Source organism: Hemibagrus wyckioides, linkage group LG11 (assembly GCF_019097595.1).
Source record: "Hemibagrus wyckioides isolate EC202008001 linkage group LG11, SWU_Hwy_1.0, whole genome shotgun sequence".
Taxonomy (NCBI): Eukaryota; Metazoa; Chordata; class Actinopteri; order Siluriformes; family Bagridae; genus Hemibagrus; species Hemibagrus wyckioides.
This window is the reverse complement of record NC_080720.1, coordinates 23469914-23494681: the sequence shown is the minus strand read 5'-3', so window position 1 is coordinate 23494681 and position 24768 is coordinate 23469914. Positions and strand designations below refer to the sequence as shown.

Genomic DNA, 24768 nt, shown 5'->3' with positions numbered 1-24768 from the left:
ATGCTCCTTATTTCACGAGTGCAAATTAAAACCTATATCATTAAAACAACAACACAAAAAACAAACAAAAAAAATTATTCAAGTATGGCCAAACCTGAGAAAGAAAAGGCAGAAAAAATATTTTGAAGTTAACGGATGGATGTCTTTTAAATAGCAGGGTGAGTGAATACTGTTTATTTCTATTTTATGCAGAGTTCCACAGTTAGGATTTAACTGTGATATTATTTTGATAACCGGATAAAATCATGGGCCAATACACCTGTTTTTATATACAAGAATAAAAATTGTGATCTCTGTGACATCTTTGTTGAGGAACACATGACCTGGGAATTTCTCAGTCTCTAGAGATTACAAAGAATGGTACACAGACTCTTCAACTCTCTTCACCTGTCCAGTTCTATTGAGTCTGTGCCCATGATAGCCTCAGATTCTTGTTTTTAGCAGTTTTTCTGCTCAACACAGAATACTTTTTTGAGTTACTATAAACTTTTTATCAGCTCAGACCAGCCTGGTCATTCTCCTCTGACCTCTCTCACCACACACAGGATAAGTTTTGCTTTTTGTAAACACTCAACCCAGTCAATCTGGCACCAGCAACCATGGCGTGAATAACAAAGATCAATTCCCCCCACTTTTTCTGATGTTTTGTGTAAACTTTAATTGAAGCTCTTGACCTGGATCTGCATATTATGCAAAGGTCAGCTTTTCCACAAGACTTATTTCTTCCACTGAAACATGTTCAGTTGACAATGAATTTTATTTTACCCCGTCTCACACAAACCTGTGGAGTCAGTTTGAGTGTCAGTTTGACTGCAGATGGTCATTAAAACAAAGGATTTACCAAATACTATGAATAATTTACCTGGATTTCAGAATTAGATTCTACTTTAAGTTGTTGCTGACAACATAACTGTAACAAAATCCTTTGTGCTGAATTAAAAATCATGTCAAACAAAAGCATTTTTACTAGTGGTCTCAGATATTTAGCCCCTACGGTTTAATGGACTTAAGAGTTCTACACACTTCTGTTAAAATGGCAGAATTTTGTGATTTTTAAAAAAAAATTAAACAATAAATCATGTCAGAACGTTTTCAAAGCGAACGTGTTCAAATATTATGTGAAAAACAATCAAAAATTTTAAGGAAACAAGTTACATTAACCTGGTTGCAGAAGTGTGCAGACATTTTTATAATTGGTGATGCAGTTATGTTCAGAACGAACAACAGGAAGGCTACCAAGAGACCGATGGTGACATTAAAGGAGCTGCAAGAATAACTGACGAGTACTGATTACCCTCTGAATGACAACAATCTTTCATATTCTTCATATGGGCTATGGGGTAGGACGGCTAGACAAAAACCCTTTCTTACAAAAAACGTCAAAGTTCAACAATATCACCCCAAAATGTGATCAAATGTGTGATGAGACCAAATAACAAAATGTAGAACAATTCCAAACAATATTTTTGGTGCAAAAAAGCACATCAACAAAAGAACACCACACCCACAGTGAAGCATGGTGGTGGTAGATTCATGCTTCAGGGCTGCTTTTTTTTAGTCAGAACTGGATCTTTGATCAAAGTGGAGATCATTATGAATAGTTACAAATAACAACACATTTCATTGTAAAATCCTTACGATGTCTGTTAGTAAGCTGAAGATGAACATGAATTTCACCTTTTCAATATGAAATGAACTCAAAACGCACATCAAACTCAAGAAAGAAATGGCTTAACCATTAGATCAATATTTATGAATGATCTAACCATGATCTTGATGTGCCATGCTGATAGACTGTCACCTATATGCTGCAATTTTAAAATAAGTTCTGAATTTTTTTTTTTTTTTAGTTGTGTTTTATATACATTCAACATACAGTGCACACGAATATGCTGCTTGTTTTCATAAACAAATCATTGTTTGTCATTTGACTTAAGTGTGCGCATGTTGGTGAAAGACAGAATAAATTATTACTCTGAAATGTCTACTGACATTTCTGTGCAATACCAAAGAAACATCTTTATTTTATCATTAAAACAAACAAGTCCTTATTCCACTTGGCTTGATGACCCTAGAAAACAATTAAGCATAGACACATTCCTCTAACAGAGTGAGAATAGGGAAAGAGCTACAGTCAGCTCTTCTAATGTGTAATTACAGAAAATGGCTGAATCCTCCAAACTCCCTTTTGTTAAAAGGTCAATGCAGTCCCATCACAGTATACTGGTTTAATGAGAGAGGGAGAGATACAAACAGACACAAAGATCAAGCAGTTCCAGACTTGCTGGGCATATCTTCAAATCAAGTATCCAAACCATGGCATAGTGGGTACCGTAGTCTGACAGTACAGTTCAGAGGCCTGTATCATTATATGTCGGATTAGACACCTTTAGGATGCTCTGTGCATTCTCTTCCACCAGAGGACGCCATTTAACCTCTCCTGTTAGGAGAAGATCATCCCCATCTAGAGAATCAATAAACTGCATCTGTCAGGAACAGGACAAAAATAATATTAATTCATGTTAATACAGAAAATAGGCTCTATATACACTCACTGTGCACTTATAGTATATATATAGTTTATAGCACTTATAAACCTATAGGTTCCTGTGATGAGTCAGTCTCTAGGCTTTACACAGAATGGTAATCCAGTAAGTGGTAGTTCATTGGGTGCAGATGACTTAACGATAAAAAAAAAAAAAAAAATCAAAAGGGGAATGGCCAGCTGACAGAAAGACTACACTAACTCAAGTAATCACTTTTTACAACCTTGGTAAACTGAAAAGCATCTCAAAACACACACCACATTGTGAAAGATGGGTTACAACTGCGTAAGACTACATTGGGTTTCACTCTTGTTTCACCGCCAGTAATAGGAATTTGAAACTGGAGTGGGCACAGGCTCAACAAAACTACAGAGGATGAAAAACAGACCAATTGTTTATTCCATAAGAATTTTTAGTACACTCTGATGTTGGTTTGTTATGATGTTGGTTTGTTCCTCGAGTGTACTGTGTAGTACAGATAAGGTAGGGACATTCTGTAGCAGCAGTCTGAATAAACCAGGAATAAATTTGATGGCTTAACTTTTGGACTTAGACCCATAACAGAAGGCATGGAAAAAAGAACAAAAACAATTCAAATAGAACCAAATGGAAAACAGCTAGAACAATGAACAATGCACTCCATAATTAGTATTAAATAGCAATGGTGTTGAATATAACAAATTTTCACACTTGCTTCAAAAGGAGCCATGGTCACCACAGGAAATGTTTCCTTCTTTGTGCTTTTTTTGTTTCACCTGCACACCTCTATCACTCACTCACCTTTTATTTAAAAAAAAAAATCCTGTCCATATTGTACTACTCAGGCCCTAGAAAATCACAACCTCTGTTTATTGGTAAGATCTTTCTGTTTTTCAGAATATTACAGAATTTGTAATAAATGCCTACCACCAGCTGTAATAAGTCAACACAGCTGCTCAAAGCCTGTGGAGAGAATAACCTAAACACAGAGAGAAAACCGGGTGTGTTCACATTTGGCAGAGGTGTTTTTTTTTGGTAGAGGTTTAAACCTGGCATTTGTATGTGTCCTTGGTGATCCAATTGTAAGTGGATGGTGCTACAAAATGAGGTCAAATGCGTCTTGAAGTTGCATTGTGGTCCGATCATTCATACACACCCGTAGTATTCTGAAATGAAAGCAGCTTCTTTTCAGAGTTTCTTTCATCGTCTCATCTACTATTCTTTTGCTTTTCATTTGCAGACCACGTGAGTGAAGCATAATAAATAAATAATAAATGCACGCAACAACCTATGTCTGGCGGAAACGATAAATGGAAACCGAACACAAGTGGTCAGCGGAGAATTATTATAATGACAGGTGTGAACAGCTATGTATCTTGGTTGTGCACTTGTATTCCAATCACTGGAGTTAAATGTTAATTCCAGGTGTGAACAGGGCACTAGAAAACAAGACATGATGGCTTTAATTAAAAATTAAAAATTAAAAAAAATTAAAAAAAAATTAAACTAAAAATTAAAGCCTGATGGCTTTAATTTTTTAACTGTTTAAAACTACATACAAACACATCACACTGACCTGCTTGCGCACATATTCAACCATGAGCTCGAGCTGTCTCGGGTCCTCACACTGCCTATTGAACAAATTCCTCCAAAGTGCTGCTGCAAGAACACAGTCATCGGACAGGATTCCCTAAAATGAATAAGATCATGTTTTTTAATTACTGGACTCAATTTCCAAATTATCATGTTAGACACAGAACCATATTGATTGTCCTGAACACTTTTCCTGTGCCAGAAAACAGTTTTACCTCAAAGAGCTGAAGTAGAGGCCCATCTGTAAAAGTTAAATAAACATTCTCCAAAGTTTTACCAAATCAATAATTAGATATTTTTCTTTTTCAAATAATACTTACAGAAATTGGTTTTCTTAAATTGTGCAAGTGATCACTTTTTAGTCATATATTAATTTAAATAATTAATTTAATAAAAAAAGTTTAATATTAATATACAATAGGAAAAAAAAACTATAAAAGTTAAAAATAGTAGACATTTTAACGTTAAATCTTGTTTGAAGTGTTACTACTTGATATTTTCATACTGTAATGAAATCAAAATGAAATGATTTGGAATGACAAAATAAATCACCCAAATTAAATGATATCTTGAACAATATTATTTTAAGTTCCATTTAATTCACATACACAAGTATCCAAGGCAAAACTGGTTCACCCAATACAGATATAAAACAAATGACTCCCAGTGTAATGTATACTCATGTGTTTGATGGTATACAAGTAACTTACCTCATCGTAACCAAAAATGGCAGCATAAAATGTTTCAGTCATATCCCTCATACCCTTCTTCCTCTGAATAGCATCAATCTATTAAAAAAAAAAAGGTTGGGGGTGGGTTTAATGTAAATAGACCTTAAAAACAGGAAAGTGCTCAGAAGAGGTGTTTAATTCAGTTGCTTACTGTTCAGTTTCACATCATCCAAATCTATCCCAATTACTGTTGCATTGTTTTCTACATCCATTTAAATCATATGTGGTTCCTTTTGAAACCACATGGTGGTGCAAAACACCTAGAAAACAAATGTGACTGCTGGAAAAACATTTCTTATGAAGTTTTGCTCCTGAACAAGCTATTTTAACTGCTATAACTTGTTTCTAGTCAAAGTAAATATGTAATAAATATCTCACAAATAAAAGAATATGTACAATTATTTCTAGCCCAATAGTTCTAAAATGCTGTTGCTATTAAACTGACATAACCTTTTCTTTCTATTTATAGTATTGTATTCAGCCAGATCTTATACATTTTTTTCAAAAGGGCAACATATTACATTTCATTAGAATAAAGGAGAGATGGCTTCATTTAAAAGTTTAAATACTTTCTTTGACCTGAATGAACATATATTATATAACACTACCACAGATATTTGTGCAATCTGTGCGTGAAGCACCTGTACATGATTAGAGTCCAACCAATAATTACTCTCATCTGGCTGTGGTTTACCTCCTTCACACAAATTTACACTCTGTTTTTTCTTTCCTTAGTTATCCTTTGTGTTCTTCTCTCTCACCACACTCTACCTTACTTATTTCTTGATACCTCATCAACTTCATACTCCTTTTTTTTTTTTGATAAGTTCACTAAAGGTCACCAACTGATGTTATACTTCCCTAAGAAAATCTAAAAGCCTAAAAAGTGCTGCATATGCACAATCCTTCCTGTAAAAGCGTACTAGTGCTTAGAAAAACATACACCCTGAAAATGGTGTGGAAACACCAGCCAGATGCTGGTCTGGGTGTATGTGTGTCAGTATGTGTGTGTGTGCGCACAAATGTTGGACTTAATGGAAATTCAACAAGGGCTGGTGGCACATAACACAAATGACAAGTGTTTTCCTTCACTCAACACAATTAGCATGAGTAACCTAATGGTGACGAGGGTTTGGGTGAGAGACGTGCTGTAACACTGCCCTGCTCACACTGAGCTAACCTGCTGCAAACCTGACAGACATGCAATTACTCATACTGCTTCTACAAGACTTTTTTCTCTGACCTGTTAAATTCTTTTATTCTTTTATAGTGTATATACACACACACATACACTACTGACCAAAATGTTAAGGATATTCGGCTTTCGGGTGAAATTTCAGGATGCACCTAAAATGCACCATAACCTTTACAGGTGAACTTAATTTGACCTTCTCTACACTTTTGAATGCACATGTCCAACTGTTCAGTGTTTCAGTACTTTTTGCATAACTTGCTGTTCTCTAACAAGGTGCTTAACTGAAAAATTCACAACTGGTGTTTGATCCATGAATTGACAACATTGACAATAAATTTTCTGGTTCAATTAGAATTGGTATTTAAACAGTCCTCTTCATCATGCTGTTCACATTCTGACATCATGAGACCAAGACGACACCTAACAACTGATCAACAGTACCTCGCCATTGTGAGGCTTCAAACAGGATGTTCTCAGAGGGAAGTGGCCACTGAGCTTAGAGTGTCACAGAGTGTCATCAGCAGGTTGCGACAGAGATACAGAGAGACTGGAAGAGTCACAGAAAGTCAGAAGTGGGCGTCCTTTGGCCACATTCCACGTTGATGACCGCTTCATTGTGAACAGTGCCCTGTGGAACCAGATGATGAATGTCACTCAACTCCAGGCACATTTAAGGGAGGCGAGAGGCACCCAAGTATCACATCAGACCATTCGAAACCGTTTACATCAGCATGGTCTGCGTGCTAGATGACCTGCAAGGGTACCTGACCACACCACTAGGCACAGTGTCTCGTCTTGCATGGGCCACCTGTTCGAGGGACCAGTGGGCCTCAGTGCTGTTCTCTGATGAAAGTCGATTCACGTTGAGCAGAAATGATGGCCGCCAATGGAGACGTCATGGAGAGCGCTATGCATCAGCCACTGTTGTGGTGGTGTTACAGTCTGGGCAGGTGTGTCTACTCAATACAGAACTGCCCTACACCTTGTGAATGGTACAGTGACAAGCCAATACTACCTGAATAACATAATTAATCCAGTCATTGTGCCCCTGCATGAACAACACAGGCCTAATTTCATCTTCATGGATGACAATGCTCCAGCTCGCATCATTAGGGAGGCTGGGTACCTCAAATGGAGTGGCCTGCACTTTCTCCAGACCTGAATCCCATAGAAAACGTATGGGATCAGCTGAGTCGCCGTGTAGAGGCTTGTAACCCTGCACCCCAGAACCTCAGTGACCTGAGGGCCGCCCTTCAAGAAGAGTGGAATGCCATGCCTCAGTGGACAATAAGTCGACTCGTGAACAGCATGAGACTTCGTTGTCAAGCTGTAATTGATGGTCAAGGGCACATGACAAATTATTGAGACATTGACATTTTTTGTTCTGGTATACCCACCACTGTTGTTGGCTTTTGTTTCAGTAAATTGTTTGAGATGAGGAAATCACCATTGCATGCTTCTACTTAAATGCCCTAAATTCATGATATAATATCACTGTACCGTGAACTTTTTACATTTTCAATAAATTTCACCCAAAAGCCAAATATCCTTAAATTTTTCCGAGTAGTATATATATATATATATACACACACATTATACATATATATATATATATATATATATATATATATATATATATATATATATATATATATATATATATATACACATATATATATATACATATATATATATATACATACATATATATATATATATACATATACATATATATATATATACACACACACATACATATCATATGTATATATATATATACATATTATATATACATATTTATATACATACATATACATATATATATATATACACACACACATATATATATATATATACACACACATATATATACACATACATATATATACACATACACACACACACTAACATAACCCTTAGCTTTAAACCTGGCTAACCTCTTTCAGCTAATTCCATGGAAAATGATGTCAACATGCTGCTGCCACATAAATGCTGTTGTCAGCATTCAGAAAACTAAAGTAAATAAATTCGGAATGAAACACTCTCCTCTTAAAATGGCTCACCACACCTTATTAACCTTTTTCACATCTGTGTCATACTAATGTACAGCACCAAGAAAAAAGTGCCCTTCCTCCAGACACAGGCTGGTGGAAGTGACAAGAAACAAGTGACAAGAAACAAATGCTAGGAGGTAAACAGATATTTTCCCAAATGCTGTAAAGCACAGAATTATTGGCTGCATTTATCATAACACTATGGATAATACCAAAGAACCAAATTATAGTCAAAAGTACAGTCCTCTGAGAAAGTATTGAAACAGCTAGGACAATTTGTTATAATAGGAGTACAAGTTTCAGATCAAAAGATGAATATGAGATAATAAATCAGAATTTCAGCTTTCATTACCTGATATTTACATGTAGATGTGTTAAACAACTTGGAACATTTAACACCTTTTTTAATTGGAACCCACCCATTTTTCAAGTGATAAAAAATAGGGATGTCCTGTTAGCTAGCTGGTTTAAACATTTAATAGCTCTGAACGTTTACTCTTGGTTTGAGCCCTGGTTTTTCCCTGTAGAAGACGGCATTTTTTTGTTAAAAGGGTTAAACCCACATGAAGACCAGAAAGCAACCCATGCTTATGAGAGAAGCTGAAAAAACAAACAAACAGAAAAGCAATCAGAGCCACTGCACAAGCACTGGACATAGTCACAACAATTTGGAATGTCCACTGGTATACCAATAACCAGACATCAGACAGGCCATGGAAAACAAGAGCAGTTGACAAACATTGTGAGAGCTGTGAAGGAAAACCCAGAAACAACAGTCAGTGACAATAACAATAACTCCAAATGGCAGGGGTGAAGGTATCACAATCCACTGCTCAAAGATGACTTCAAAAGCAGAAAATATGGCCATAACACAAGATACATATCACTCATCAGCAGACAGAATGGGAAGGTCAGATTGGAGTTCAGAAATAAAAGCTGAAACGAGCCAAAAAAGTTCTGGAATCAAGATTATCCACTGGTCAAATACAGTGGCGTTATCATCATCACTTGGGCTCAGGATGGTAGGAAGACATTCTACAGAAACATTCTCTCTGGCAAGTTACAGAGGAATGTATCCAATCTGACTGGGAGGTACAGCAAAACAATGACTGAAGACACACTGCCAGAATAACAAAACAATCTGAGGCCAAGGTCAATTACCAGACTTCAATTAATTTCTATTACCTTACATTCATCTTTGACTCACAAACCTTAAGGTCATTTGTGTATAGCAAAAACAAAAAATTAGCCTTGCTGTTCCAGCTCTTTCTGAGGGGAGTTGGACACTTGGCCATTATACCCATATGCAGGGTGTTCACCTTCACTGAAACTTAAGGACCCATGCTAGTGCCCCTTTGTGCAAAGTGAGGTCCATAAAGACATGTTTTAGCAAGGTTTGAGAGGAAGATCTCTAGTGGCTTATACAGACCTCTGACCTCAACTCCACTGAACAACTTTTGGATGAAATGGAATGCTAACAGCGCCCCAGGCCTTCTCACCCGACACCAGTGCCTAAACAACACTAATGCTCTTGTGGTTGACTGAGCAAATCCCCATAGCCATGTTCCAAGTCTAGTGGAAAGCCTTTCCAAAAGAGTGAACATGATTATAACAAAGGTGTACTAATTCTAACTGGCCAGGTCTAAAAACTTCTAGCAATATAAAAAACTGAGGTAAGAAAGTTGTTAAATTGGGTATTACTACATGCAGTTATATAGTTATGCACTGTAATTATATACAAACCCATACCCCATATATATTTGAATATATTTTTATATTCTAATATAGGATTTGTATTAAATTGGTATAAAATTAATCACTTCTATCCACTTAATAGTCTTATAAATGCGTCACCAAATTTCTTAAGCCTGCAAAGTAAAATACTCTGACTTATGGGCCCATAAAAGGGGGATCTGCACAGGAGAGCTGTTGATTTCATTAAATACACATGCATGAATGTGCATATACACATTTTAAAGTGCCACTACAGTGCAGATTTAATTCCTCACTTTTTCTCATACGTACAAAAACACATTCTTGGGAATTATTCCTAAAAGTCAAGAAACATTATCCTTTTTTTCCACTGTAGGGCCGAATGGCTACAGCTGCTGCAGAGTGCCATGCCGTGCTGGCTCAGTTTTGAGAGTGTGGTTATGGTTTCTTTTTCCATGTTGTGCACTGCTCAATCAAAGCTAGAAAATACAGTAACAGCACAGAGTGACGCATGGATTAGTGACAGTATCCTGTGGTTGTATGTGATAAATTATGCTGTTGCACCTGTGTAAATATTGCACTGACTGAAATATTTAAACTGAGGTTGTGAATAACACAACAGGTTGCTAGAAATAATAGTACATATTCAGCCAAGGTACAGTATTGTTGAGCAATTTTTTAATTACACCTCTGAATGGCATTACTAATGCAAAATAGGAAAAACACTGAAGCAGTCAAGCACTCATTTACAAAAATTTCTAATATAATACACACAATCTTGTTGTATATATACAAATATAGCCTTGATTATTCCACAGAAGCATACGTGAAATAGAACTCATACATGAATGAGCATACGTGAATAGGACATAAACTTCCTTGCAGTGTTAACTCTAGAGTGGACTTTGAACTTACTGACTTAGTGCTCTGTACTAACGAAATCTAAGAATGACACATGCTCATGCTAATCAAAATGACAGTGGTTATACACTCACTGTCCACTTTATTAGGCTTGAATATCAACTGAAACTCTTGACCTGTATCTATATTATTTTACACATTGTGCTTCTGAAACATAACTGGTTGATGGGACAAATCAGTTGAAATGTTTCATCCTGGGAAAAAGGTACAGCGGCACCTGTTATGGGGTGGGATACATTAGGCAGCATGTGAACAGTCAATTCTCGAATTTGATATTTTGGAAGGAGGACAAATGGGCAACTGTAAGGATCCGAACACCTTTGGCCAAATTCAGATTGCATGACGACACGGTCAGAGCATCTCCAAAACAGCATGTCTGGGGTTAGGCTGGTCAACACGACATACAGAAGGGAACCTGACAGTGGCAGTGTTGTGCTCTGGGTAAAGTTTTGCTGAGAAAATGGGGTTTTGGCATCCATGTGGACATTACTTTGACATCTCATCTGCCTAAACATTGCTGCAGATTAACTACACCTTTATGTCAATAGCATTCCCTAATACCAGTGGCCTTTTTCAACAGTATAATGTGCCATACCACAGCGCAGAAAATTGTCCAGGAATGGATTGAGGCACATGACAAAGCGTTCATGGTGTTGCCAGGTCCAGTATATTATCAAAATACACATCATATGGGTAATGCCTAGACTTTTCATTGAATTATAAACCCACCCATCATGAAATTCGGATTCAACCCATGACTGGTGGTTTCAATTATAAATATAAATGCTGGTGTTTATTTTTGTTGCTTAGTCACAATGTATTTTTTTTTTAACTGCAAATCAGTAAAGACTATTTCTTCAATGTTTTAACTACTTTGAGTAAAACACAATTTACCAGTTTCTCTGCTGAGTGCTGTTGTTTAAGTTGCAAGCAGGTATTGTGATAAAACTGATACTGTATTATACAGTTGCCAAAGATATCAGTTTTCATAAAACTGAAACTTACCCCCATGATCTTGCTTCTCTGTTCTACATCCTCCCACATAGAATGGACGATGTAGCGACACATATACTTTCCTTCTCTGCCTTCTTGTCTCATCCGCACCAGACACATCCTGCAGAAGTGGGATGAAGTACAGAAGGGTTCTTGTAGGATTGCATGAAGTTTATGCTCATCATTTATTAAGTCTAAGTGTCAAAACATGAAAACATTCTATAGTTGTTTGTAGACTGCTGCCGAAAGAGCTTCGTCAGAACTCCAGAATAACTTTATAGACTTAACTGTACAGGTTTTGTATACCATCTGTAAAAATTAAATATAAATTTGCACCACTGTCCCATTTCTGACAGAAAACTGTTTGTTTTTCTAGATTATTCAAAAGTTGCTAATGCATATACAAAATAAAACTGCAGATACAGTTAAAACATATGTGATCGCATAGCATAGGATATTAATATTGATTCAGGTTTTGACAAGTGTTTTCTTAGGCCTTACATTATAGGTATTGGGAACAAGTACAAATGAAAAAAGACCAGTTCCAATTTTTAACTGCCTAGTTTCCTTAAGCTTGTAGCCTCAGATTCTTATACTTGGCTGACAGGAGTGGAATCCAATTGGTCCTTTGCCTCAACATTTGACTAATGTATGCATTCTGAGGTGTGCACGATTTTCTGCTACCCTTAGCTATAAGAGTGACTGGGTTATCATAACCTTGCTATCAGCTTAATATTACTGCAATAAATCCACATGTGCAATTAAAATACATAAGCTACTTAAACTTGACGGCACAATCCATATACACTATATTGCCAAAAGTATTCGCTCACCTGCCTTGACTCGCATATGAACTTAAGTGACATCCCATTCCTAATCCATAGGGTTCAATATGATGTTGGTCCACCCTTTGCAGCTATAACAGCTTCAACTCTTCTGGGAAGGCTGTCCACAAGGTTTAGGAGTGTGTTTATGGGAATTTTTGACCATTCTTCCAGAAGCGCATTTGTGAGGTCACACACTGATGTTGGACGAGAAGGCCTGGCTCTCAGTCTCCGCTCTAATTCAACCCAAAGGTGTTCTATCGGGTTGAGGTCAGGACTCTGTGCAGGCCAGTCAAGTTCATCCACACCAGACTCTGTCATCCATGTCTTTATGGACCTTGCTTTGTGCACTGGTGCACAGTCATGTTGGAAGAGGAAGGGGCCAGCTCCAAACTGTTCCCACAAAGTTGGGAGCATGGAATTGTCCAAAATGTCTTGGTATGCTGAAGCATTCAGAGTTCCTTTCACTGGAACTAAGGGGCCAAGCCCAGCTCCTGAAAAACAACCCCACACCATAATCCCCCCTCCACCAAACTTTACACTTGGCACAATGCAGTCAGACAAGTACCGTTCTCCTGGCAACCGCCAAACCCAGACTCGTCCATCAGATTGCCAGATGGAGAAGCGCGATTCGTCACTCCAGAGAACGCGTCTCCACTGCTCTAGAGTCCAGTGGCGGCGTGCTTTACACCACTGCATCCGACGCTTTGCATTGCACTTGGTGATGTATGGCTTGGATGCAGCTGCTCGGCCATGGAAACCCATTCCATGAAGCTCTCTGCGCACTGTTCTTGAGCTAATCTGAAGGCCACATGAAGTTTGGAGGTCTGTAGCGATTGACTCTGCAGAAAGTTGGCGACCTCTTCGCACTATGCACCTCAGCATCCGCTGACCCCGCTCCGTCAGTTTACGTGGCCTACCACTTCGTGGCTGAGTTGCTGTCGTTCCCAAACACTTCCACGTTCTTATAATACAGCTGACAGTTGACTGTGGAATATTTAGGAGCGAGGAAATTTCACGACTGGATTTGTTGCACAGGTGGCATCCTATCACAGTTCCACGCTGGAATTCACTGAGCTCCTGAGAGCGACCCATTCTTTCACAAATGTTTCTAAAAACAGTCTGCATGCCTAGGTGCTTGATTTTATACACCTGTGGCCATGGAAGTGATTGGAACACCTGATTCTGATTATTTGGATGGGTGAGCGAATACTTTTGGCAATATAGTGTATAAAACGCAGCAACCAATTTGCAATATATGATTTTAGTGAGTCTCCTTATTCAACACAAACTCAGGTGCTTGAACATTTTTCTGAACTAATAGGATTTTGCAAATGATCCTTTGAATGATTCATATTAAGATGGTTTGTAGCCAGATCGATAAATGCAGCTTGAAGTAAGAGATTTATATGGAAATTGTAAATACAGAACAATAATGGAATTTTTACCACAAGCTTGCGTGTCATTGGTCAAACTGGTTAACTGATACAACGGTATTGTTAAATTACGTTATATTGATTTTAGGGTGCTCTTAATGCACAAACATTCAACCAATAGCATGTCAAATAAATATAAGAAAGACGTACAGCAAAGCAAATACCATTGTTTATAACATTGAAAAAGTGTTTTAGAAAAAAAATACCATGAGGATAAGTTAGATAAGAATAAGACAGATCTGATGCGAACAGTATTAGCTGACAAATGATGAATTAAATCAGTGGTTGCCAGTGGGTATATGGGTGGCATGGTATTTACAACCGTATGTGGAAAAGCTATGTAAAGGTCATTCTGAACAGAATTAGTCACATGCATGCACACTTCCCCAATCCCCCACACACCCACACACAAATACACACAATCACACACACCATTAATCATTCATTTTGTTCAGATGACATCACAAAATTGGGGAAAGTCTCTTTTCATAAACACAGCCAGAGCTGGCCACATGTGCACTAATGCATTAGTGCAAATAACAAAAGTTAAAAACTGGAAATAAAATGTGATGACAAGCCTTGACACACACAACAAACAAAAAGAACCAGATCAGATAACAAAAAACGTGAATAAGTACATGTTCTATTCTACTATAATTATGTTATTTTATTTTATGTTATTATTATATTAATATTTCATTATGGTTTGAGAGGGAGTAAAGAAAGGCGAAAAGGCTGCAGGAGCTTTCAGTATTGCACAATAATGGGCATAACCTGGAATAGCTAGCCCAACATAAAGGGGCATCAGTTTCCAAATACTCACCAAACATGGAGCTGTGCCACCAAAAACCAGGAGTTAAGTGTGTCAGGGAGGGAGCACCCTATATGAGAGAAGAGGAAGAGGGAGGGAAGGAGAAGGGGGGTTGGAGAAACAGAAACAAGAACACAACATTAAACCAAACAGTTCAAAAATCATGGCTCAAGTTTGCACCTGCTTTTTTTCCCCTCGGTAAAGAAAACAACGTCTGTAAAACGCCACATAAATCTTTCAAATGGTGATAAAGAGTTCCCCTTACGCTCATTTAATTTTTTGCTAAAGTTAAGGGGTGCTTGGGTACTTGGGTCCATTTACAAGAAGTCTCCTCATTGGCATGAAGCAAGCCTCATAAGGTCATGCTTCCATATTTCCAAGAAAACCCTTTCCTGACCAAACCAAAGTAAAACCCATTAAATAAACAAACATGAATACTTACTCTCAAAAAACTCATCATAGTTGATCCTCTCAACACAGCAAGTATACATACGCAAAGCAGCTATTTTTATTTTCTGCAAAAGAAAAAACATTTATCACGTTTACAGAAAAAAAATCACATGAATTGCAATAGTGTTTAGGAAAAACTATATACCACAGTCTATAATGATAAGATGTTTATTATATCCACTATCCATTATATTATATTGCACAGTGGATTCAGAGGACTGCTACTGTGGTATAAGAGAGACATCTGCAATTTGACCCAAGGTGTTGACCTTTTTTTTCGTGGAAGGAGGGAAAAAGTAATCCTCACATTTTCCCATGAAACATTCACAATATGTACAAAACAAGTAACTGGTTGCAATAGTAAACAAACATACTTTAACTGATCATGCTTGACTTTCAAAGTCTGCTGTTCATAGATATTAGTACTATAACCAATACCGCTAATTATAATTATATATATAATATAATATATATAATATATTTGAAGACGATTTTCATGACATTATATGCATTACTGAATTCAAAAATACATTAAAACATGTGATGTGTTATAAAGTTATAGATACTGTACATCTTTAATTTTGTTATTAACAGGTATGGCCTATTGGATAATCAGGTTTAATGCTGAGTAGCATGACTAAAGACATACTACAGACATGTTTCATTTTTTGGGTTGAATGGTAAGACAACAGTGATGGTACTAAGGCCATGATAATTGTATTTCTTTTGGAGGACCTTGAATAAAGTCTAAGCATTACCTATTCACTGGTGTGCTCAGACTGCAAACTCATTCAAGTTACTTTAGATATGAGTGTACGCCAAGTTAATAAAAACAATTTACCCATTTGTTGTATTTGAGTGGCCCAGTGAAGCCCATGGCCTCAATGAGTTTGGTGAAAGCCCCAACTTCTTCTTCTGAAGCCTGAGGTGTATGTTTTACAGCATGGACCTGAAAACAAGAGAGAGAAAGAAGTGCATGCCATCAGATACAGGCAATAACCAAGTTAAAAATGAAAATTTTGTAAGAAATAAGCAAACTAACAATGGAGCACACTCCATTTTTAAGAATCATTTCTCACAGAAACTGTGTAATAGCAATTGCAACTGTATTGTTTTTGGACGTTGTCAGGTTGATGTAAAAAGACTGCCAACAAGCAGAAGCTGTCCCTAAGAAAGTCATTATGTCTTAATTAATGCCAGATTATCTGGGCATAGCCACGGATTGCAAAAAGCTTACAACATTCAGCCAGGCTGTTCAGAAAAATACATGGATTAGAACATTTCTAGGAATGTTAACGTATGCAACGTTAGTTATAAAATACTGGAGAGCAAATGTGTAATGTAACTGCTAAAATATGAACTCAGTGGAGCAAAAAAATCACAAGTTACATATTTGTACTAAGTGTGGTTCAATGAGCACTGAATATTATGTGTGTATGCACACGCATTCCAAAACCTTCAAGCAAATAACAACTATTACATTCATTACCCTGCCATAAAGTCGAGGAAGGTGAATATGTGAATACCACATGAATAAATTGGGTATGTTACTTATGCAAGGAGAATGGATATGTCCCAGGAGACCTGCTTTCTGACAGGGGCACAGAGGAGCCAGCTATCTAAATCTGGAAGAATAATGACGCCCATTCTGAAACCAACAGTGATACAAAAGAAGTGTCAACAGAAGGCATAAAGCGTAGCCCAATCTTCTTGTAAACCTGTCATTTTAGCTAAGCCAAGTTCTTTAAAGCCCGGATGCTGTATAGCTGATGCAATATAGGATGGTTCAAAACCTTCTAGAGAGCTCTACATAAAGATTAGTGTGACAGTCAAGTTCTTCATGACTGGCACCCAATGAAAGAGCAGATTCAGTGGAAAGCGAGCCAGTGGTGTATGCAGGCTGATCCAAATTCAAGTACAGATCCTACTGAAGCTGTTTTTGATTACTTCAGTTTAACTGTCAGCCAAAAATGATGCAACCATATGCAAACTATTCTGAGGGAACGCTGGCTCTTGGGCTGTAATAAGGGTAGATGAAGGATGTGAGTCTCCACTGACATCTGAACTGGAAAGGGCTACCAGTGTTGCGTTTTTGGTCTGGCCCGCAGGTTACCTGACAGCAAGCAGCATGAAAAACTGCCTTTGTAAACCTCATGTGGCAAGGGACTGAAAAGTGAACACCACACTGAGCTAAACCTTGACAGGCGACTGGTCACTGACCGGGGCAGCGCTCATATTTTAATGCTTATCTTGTTATCTTCATGTTATTTTCCTATACATGCAGATTTTTATACATTCCCTAGGGTACACAGTTGGGTTTCACACACTCTATATTTCAATTTATATTACTCATACAGATCTAAAACACACACACCAATACAGACCAGATAAGGTTCAAACGTAACAACTTTTTAACTTATCTGTACATTTATTAGTCTTTGAATTGTGAATTGTCATTAATGTTGCATCTTCCACATTCAGTCCATGAAGAGTATGGCAAGCGTGAGGGGCTAAAAGCAGTCAGTGATTTGCAAGTCCTTAAACTGTAGGTTTTCCCAGGCGGTGCCTGGGTGAGTTTCCTGGGAGCTGGACTATCCAACCAAACTGTTTGTGATTTTGTGGGGATAGTTAAAGGCAAGTTCCTATCCAGTTGCAGATCCTTTTCAAGTGACATATCAGAAGCCCAGAATATCAGCATATCAAGAGGGGGAGGACATAGAGAACTCTCTCTTGATTAGCTAAGCAAAAACTACTGATATCCAATGTGTTCATGGTGACAAATTGAAAAAGTATCCTACTGCAGAAGTTGCAGTCAATGAAAACGAACAATTATACCTAATATGTGTTGTGGTGGTGCAAAGACTGCCTGCTGATATGGTTTTGGATCTGTTCTCTGCAAGTACGTTGTTGGCAAAGGACCTTACACTATAATCAGATGATGGGACTGGTCAACTACAAGGTACACTACCTAGGCAAGGGGAAGGAGAGCCAAGTCTACCATGTCAATTTCATCAGAGTGGCAAGGGAGGATGGCTGAGTGGAAGAAGGCCTTGACTACATGCAAGGTGGTCCCTGAAAATGAGGAAGTGACCAAAGGGGGTAGCTCCTTAAAAAATCTTTGCTGAATACCCCAAGATTGTCAGACCTGAACCTGGGAGAACTTGGGAGGATGTGTTAGAGCACTCCAACTGAAAGACCCTACTCCTATTCAGCATCGGTAATGTGCATACCATACAGCCTTGCGGCCGACCTAAGAAAGGAAATTATTAGAATAAAGGACATGGGAGTAATCAAACCCCTTAACTAGGACATGGGAGTAATCAAACCCCTTAACTAGCACCTGGGGTAGCCTGATTGTTCTGGTACCCAAAGAAGAATCTCTGAGGCTTTGTATGGACTTTAGGAAACTCAACACTGTGGTGTAGTTCAATGCCTACCAAATGCCCGGAATTGGAGAATTTAAGTTAGAAAGGGAGAATTGGAAGGGTCATGTACATCACCACACTTGACATTTGCAAGGGCTTCTGATTCCACTAGATGGGAATTCCATGGAGAACACAATTCAGGACAATCCTGGCATGTTTCAGTTCATGACAATGCCTTTTGAGTTGCATGGGGCACAAGCAACCTTTCAAGTACCTGGCCAAAAAAAGTGTCACCACCTAAATTTAACTGAGAAAGTAGGTAAGAGCCATCCATTTGGTAATTACTGCAGTGATTAATATGTTTCAGCTGGCATTAAGTTATTTAACCCCAAATGATGAAGTGAGTAGCTTCATCATTTCTTATTTCTTAAACAACCATGTTGAAAGACATATCTTGTGGTTGTGGAAAAGATGTTCTGTTTCAGAAGGGTCAAATTATTGGTCTGCATCAAGCAAAGTAAATAACTAAGGAGATCGCTGAAACTACTAAAATTGGGTTAAGAACACATTATTAAAACCTGGAAGGGTAGTGGTGAGCCATCTTCAAGTAATATGTGATTAGAAAAAAATATTCAATGATTGTGATCAGAGATAACTTAAATATTTGGTGAAATCAAATTGTAAAAAAAAACAACAACAACAACAACAAAACAATAGAAGACATCACAGCTATGTTTAATAGTGAAAGCAAAAGCATTTCTATACAAACAATGTGAAGAGAACTTAAGGGATTGGGGCTAAACAGATGAAGCCTCAAGAAAACAACTTATCAGTGAGGCTATTTGGCAAAAAGGCTTCAGGTTGCTAGGGAGCATAAAGATAGGATTCTGGAGCAATGAAAAATATTATGTGGTCTGTTGAGTCCAGATTTACCCTGTTCCAGAGTGTTGGGCCCATCAAGGCTAAGAAGTGAGGCAGATGAAGTGATGCAGCAATCATGTCTAGTGCCTACCTGTGGGGGCAGTGTTATGGTCTGGGGTTACTTCAGTTGGTCAGCTCTAGGTTAAACAATGTTATGTGCCCAAAAAATGAGGTCAGCTAATTACATGAACATACGGAATGACCAGGTTTTTCCTTCAGTGGATTTCTTCCCTGATGTTCCAGGCATATTCTAAGATGACAACCTTAGGGTTTATCATACTCAAATTGAAAGTGAAAAGAGTGATTCAGAGAGCATGAAACATAATTTTCACATATGGATTGACTACCACAGAGTCTGGAACTTAACCACATTGAGAATCTTTTGGGATGGAAAAGACTTTATGCACAAGATCTTGGCGAGAATGTAAAGCTACTCTGTATAGAAATCAATGTTTTGACACGGCAGAAGCTTATTGAAACGATGCCACAGTGGATGTGTTCTGTAATCAAACTAAAAGGTGCTATCACAAAGTAAAATAGTGTGTGACATTTTTTGGGCCAGGCAGTGTGCATATACATATATATACACCTACTAACTACTAAAGGAGAGTAAGCATATATATTGGATATATAAATATTCTTGGCCTGCTGAGAAATCTTTAAGTTTCCACAAACAGCATTGTTAGTGGTGCTCACATTTTGAATTTATTCATTCAAACATTCATTATAACATATATCATCAAAAATAGCTATGAGAATAAGTAAATAAATTCTGTCTTCACACATCATGACAGATTCTCAGTAATATTATTTATTTTTACTTGTCAATTCACTATACCATAGGATATACTTTGCTTCAAGTATGAAAAAAACAATCCAATCCAACAGCCAAGTCTGACCCAAATAACAGACCACAGTCCATGATGCCAGGAGTGAGCTGAAAGTGATGTCTTTTATCCAGGTAGCTAGCACTGTTGGTCCAATTCCAACTGAGGTGCGTCACTTTCGGCTCACTCTTGGCATCATGGACTGTGGTCTGTTATTTGGGTCAGGCTTGGCTGTTGGAAGTTCGGCCAGGTGTTTAGTTAACTTTAGTTAAAGTTTCAAGTTTTATGTAACTTTTGTTAACTTTGAAAGAGGAAAGATTTTTGTAAGATTATCAAAGTTAGTTAATGATGTATTTAAAAATATTTTTTTTATAAATCATTGTGAATCAGAAAAGGAATTAGTTACATTTTTAAAAAAGAAAAGTTGCTATTTTAAAGTAGCTGTAAATTTTGCTATTACAGTGTGTTTTACAAAGGCAGTTAAGGCTGGGACATGACATGAAGACATGAAAACCTTCTGTTCTATACTAAGAATTTTGAAAGAAAAGCCAATTTTGTATCTCTCATCTCAGGCTGTTTAAAATGCGTACTAATGCTTACTGATCACTGAAAACATCAGATCAGTGCAACCATTTTGATAAAATATTTTTCCCACAAATTCCGTCTTTAGTGCTTAACTGTTTAAGCCACAGCAGTTTATCCAAGAGTTCAATGTCTGACCCCAGCAGTAGCTTTTCTGATTATACCTGCATATTTCACACCATTAAAATGAGTTGAATTTATTCGGCCATTGTCTAGTCATTTTGTGTGTCTTTCCACAAGGGTGTTCCTGAACTGATAAAAATATCAGCAAAAGTAAGAAAAGAAAATACAATGAAAATTGGTTGTTTAGTTAGCCTAGCCCCCTCAAACCATAGCTCACTGCATGAACCCAGCATTATTATCTTAATGTTTTACGGTCTATTTAAATGGTAATTAATGGTAAAACTAGATAAATGCAGTGTACACTGAGTAACAGAAGTAGTTACTGAGTATTAAGTACAAATATTCTGCAGAATATTCTGTATATTCAGTCACCCAAATGAGGATGGGTTCCCATATGAGCCTGGTTCTCTCAAGGTTTCTTCCTCATATCATCTCAGGGAGTTTTTCCTTGCAACTGTTGCCTCAGACTTGCTTAAAAAATGAATTTACTTTTCTAATTTTTATTCTATATTTCAGTAAAGCCGCTTTTTCCATTCTTAAAACTGCTTAATTTAAATTCTTAAAAATACAAATAAATTTGAATTGAATTGAATATATTGCACCTCAATTGCCCTATGTAGAATAATTTACCTGGTCATAACCTATACAAGTTTGTGCAGGCATGCTGTGCCATTAATAACGTGGGTAAATGCAGTAAATTCACCCTAGACATTAGTGAATGACAATCACATTCACAACACTGGCAAAAGTACACTGCTTCTAACTTTGCTGCAACAGAAGAACCACATGTAGGTGTGATGGTCAGGTGTCCACATACTTTTGGCCAAACAATGTACAAAATTCTAGTATTTGGGACAGAACAACAATGTTTCCTGAAGCTGAAAAAATAACAAATCAGTTTAATTAACAGATTTTCTGTAAAACCCTGTGCTCAATTCACCCAAGTAATGAATAATGTTTAGTTACCTCTTGTGTGCTGTGAAGAGCTCGACATTGTATCGGAGTATGCAATACAGCTCCTGTATTGTAATGACAAGACACCAGAGTTTTGGCAAGATCCTGCTCAATGGCCTGAAAAGGAAGAAAAATATCTGTATTACAACATTGAAGTTAAAAAAAAAAAGAAAACAGTAAACCTACAAAAAAAAACACTAAGGGTTTCATTTGATTATATGTCATGATGCTGGTCTGATTGCATACAGTTATGAAACAGTTACAGTGATAATATTATGGCATAGAGGTATAGAAAATGTCCAGGAGTTTGAACAAAGAGAAAACTAGGACAACCTTGCATTCCCACATTGTTTTGAACTTCTGGCAGATAAATAGGCCACTTTTATGCTGTCAAATTTAGAATTAAACTCTAACACAGTTAAATTACTGATATAATCACAAATTTATTTATATTTATCACATATATATATATATATATATATATATATATATATACACACACATATATATATATATATATATATACATACATTATATATATATATATATATATATATATATATATATATATATATATATATATATATATATATATATATATATACACACACACACACACATACATTTTGGGGGGGCATCTTGTAGTAATAAAAAAATGTATTCATTCTGACTTCTGCTTACAAATTTTTATTTTCATATACCATTAGAACAATGCATTACATTATGTATGAATATAAATTTAAATAATCTATCTATCTATATCTATCTATCTATATATCTATATCTATATATACATCTATATATATATATATCTAGATCTATATATATATATATCTAGATCTATATCTATATATCTATATATCTATACATCTATATATATATCATATATACATATATCTATATATACATATATATACATATATATACAGTATATATATATATATATATATATATATATAGATAGATAGATAGATAGATAGATAGATAGATAGATAGATAGATAGATAGATAGATAGATAGATAGACAGACATTTCATATAAAAATATTTAAAATTCGGTGAGAAAAGATTGTACAAAAGAATTTGTTATTTAGTCTGTAATTATTAAAAATCAATAAAATCTCATTGAGCAGTAACAACTTTTTAAAAATTTATTTCAATAATTAATAAGAATAAATGTTTGCATTGCTTTCCCCCTCATTTCTACTGTATCTATGTTTTTTAATATTATAATATTTTTTAAAAAAAGGATTAAACAGTTTCAAATTAATGTAATAATGTTGCTGTAACCCTGAGCAAATTAACTGACAACCTTTCACCAATGAACCCTCATTATAAATGTATATATACACCAAATAGATATTTAAGGAGTTATTAATTCACTTATACAGGTTAAATAATAAGACACATGTTGCTTAGGGTCTGAATATTGCACTTGACCAGTCAGATATGATTGGTTTAGGACTGGAAAACATTGCAAACAGAAAAGGGCATTGAATGTGTTTATGTAAGACATGACACTTGGCCAAAGTTTAATGGCGAAAGAATCCGTCCTTACAGTTCATCAAGCTCATGCAAGGACGTGGGCTTTCATCACCATTTAAGCCTTATAAGCAAGGATATTGCATTTACACCCAAGAGCTGAGACAGTCTGAGGGCAAAACTATACACGTTAAAGAGACTCCAATGACACAGTGTAACTTAGCTTAACGCAGCTAAATGTCTGATTAATTACCTTCCCAAAGACGGTCCTGCTGCAAGACGAGCTTAATAATTGTCTGAAACATTGCTGCAGAGGGCGTCGATACATGATTCAGCCCGAAGTCCAAAATAAATTAATTGCTACTGTACAGCAGGAGTTTTCCTGCTAAAGGTACACACGTTGTATAACACCGCTGTCCTCCCTCCCTCTTTACCAACAGCGTCAAGAAACTGTTCTACCGTCAAACAGGCTCGGCTAGAACAAGGGACGGAATTAAACGTTCTGGTACTGCGCCTCGCTACACAAACACATTCGCGCTATTTACTTACTTACTTACTTTCTGCAGATGTAATTATAATACAACAGAACAGTCAGCAATAAGTACAATAAATATCAGCCAGGGAGGAAGAACATTAATGATGGAAATCTAATTAAATTAAACGGGGAAATCGGAGCATCGTTACTGACATTTCTGCTTACGTGGGCAAAATAACACATGGGCATCATTTATTATCGCGCGTGGCCAGGACCTAGGAAGAGAAAGAGATCCAAGTATCTACACTATAATGCCAAAAGTTTTGGGACGTCTGCCTTTACATGCACATGAACTTTAGTGACATCCCATTCTTAATCTGTAAAGTTTAATATGGAATTGGCCCACCCTTTGTAGCTATAACAGCTTCAACTCTTCTGGGAAGGCTTTCCACAAGGTTTAGGAGTGTGTTTTTTTGACCATTCCTCTAGAAGTGCATTTGTGAGGTCAGGCACTGATATTGAACGAGAAGGCTTGGCTCGCAGTCTCTGCTCTAATTCATGCCAAAAGTGTTCTATCAGGTTGAGGTCAGGACTCTGTGCAGACCAGTCAAGTTCCTCCACACCAAACTCGCTCATCCATGTCTTTATGGACCTTGCTTTGTGCACTGGTGTGCAGTCATGTTGGAACAGAAAGGGGCCATCCCCAAACTGTTCCCAGAAAGTTGGGAGCATGAAATATTCCAAAATGTCTTGGTATGCTGAAGCATTAAGAGTTCCTTTAACTGGAACTTAGG

General features: G+C 36.9%; 1 protein-coding gene across 2 annotated transcripts; it reads right to left on the bottom strand.

Annotated features, from left to right (window-relative positions):
* Positions 1-1888: 1888 nt before the first annotated feature.
* LOC131362177 (ubiquinol-cytochrome-c reductase complex assembly factor 1) lies at positions 1889-23956 on the bottom strand. 2 transcript variants are annotated; one of them, XM_058404006.1, is made up of 9 exons: positions 23753-23955; positions 22031-22135; positions 16088-16195; positions 15239-15311; positions 14809-14866; positions 11738-11846; positions 4829-4906; positions 4102-4215; positions 1889-2486 (listed from the first exon to the last, which is right to left on the bottom strand). In XM_058404006.1, the coding sequence occupies exons 1-9, from the start codon at positions 23825-23827 to the stop codon at positions 2352-2354; spliced, it is 855 nt and encodes a 284-aa protein (XP_058259989.1). In that variant the 5' UTR covers positions 23828-23955; the 3' UTR covers positions 1889-2351. The 2 variants fall into 2 exon arrangements, with proteins under 2 accessions (XP_058259989.1, XP_058259990.1); XM_058404007.1 differs by lacking the exon at positions 1889-2486 and adding an exon at positions 3339-3964 and having other exon boundaries at positions 23753-23956.
* Positions 23957-24768: the final 812 nt, after the last annotated feature.

Coding starts and splice junctions, on each gene's coding strand:
- LOC131362177 (XM_058404006.1), bottom strand. CDS start 23,827: ATGTATCGACGCCCTCTGCAGCAATGTTTCAGACAATTATTAAGCTCG. Junction 14,867..15,238: donor CTATGATGAGTTTTTTGAGA/GTAAGTATTCAT, acceptor TCTCTCATATAG/GGTGCTCCCTCCCTGACACA. Junction 11,847..14,808: donor GTGGCACAGCTCCATGTTTG/GTGAGTATTTGG, acceptor CCACTTCTGCAG/GATGTGTCTGGTGCGGATGA.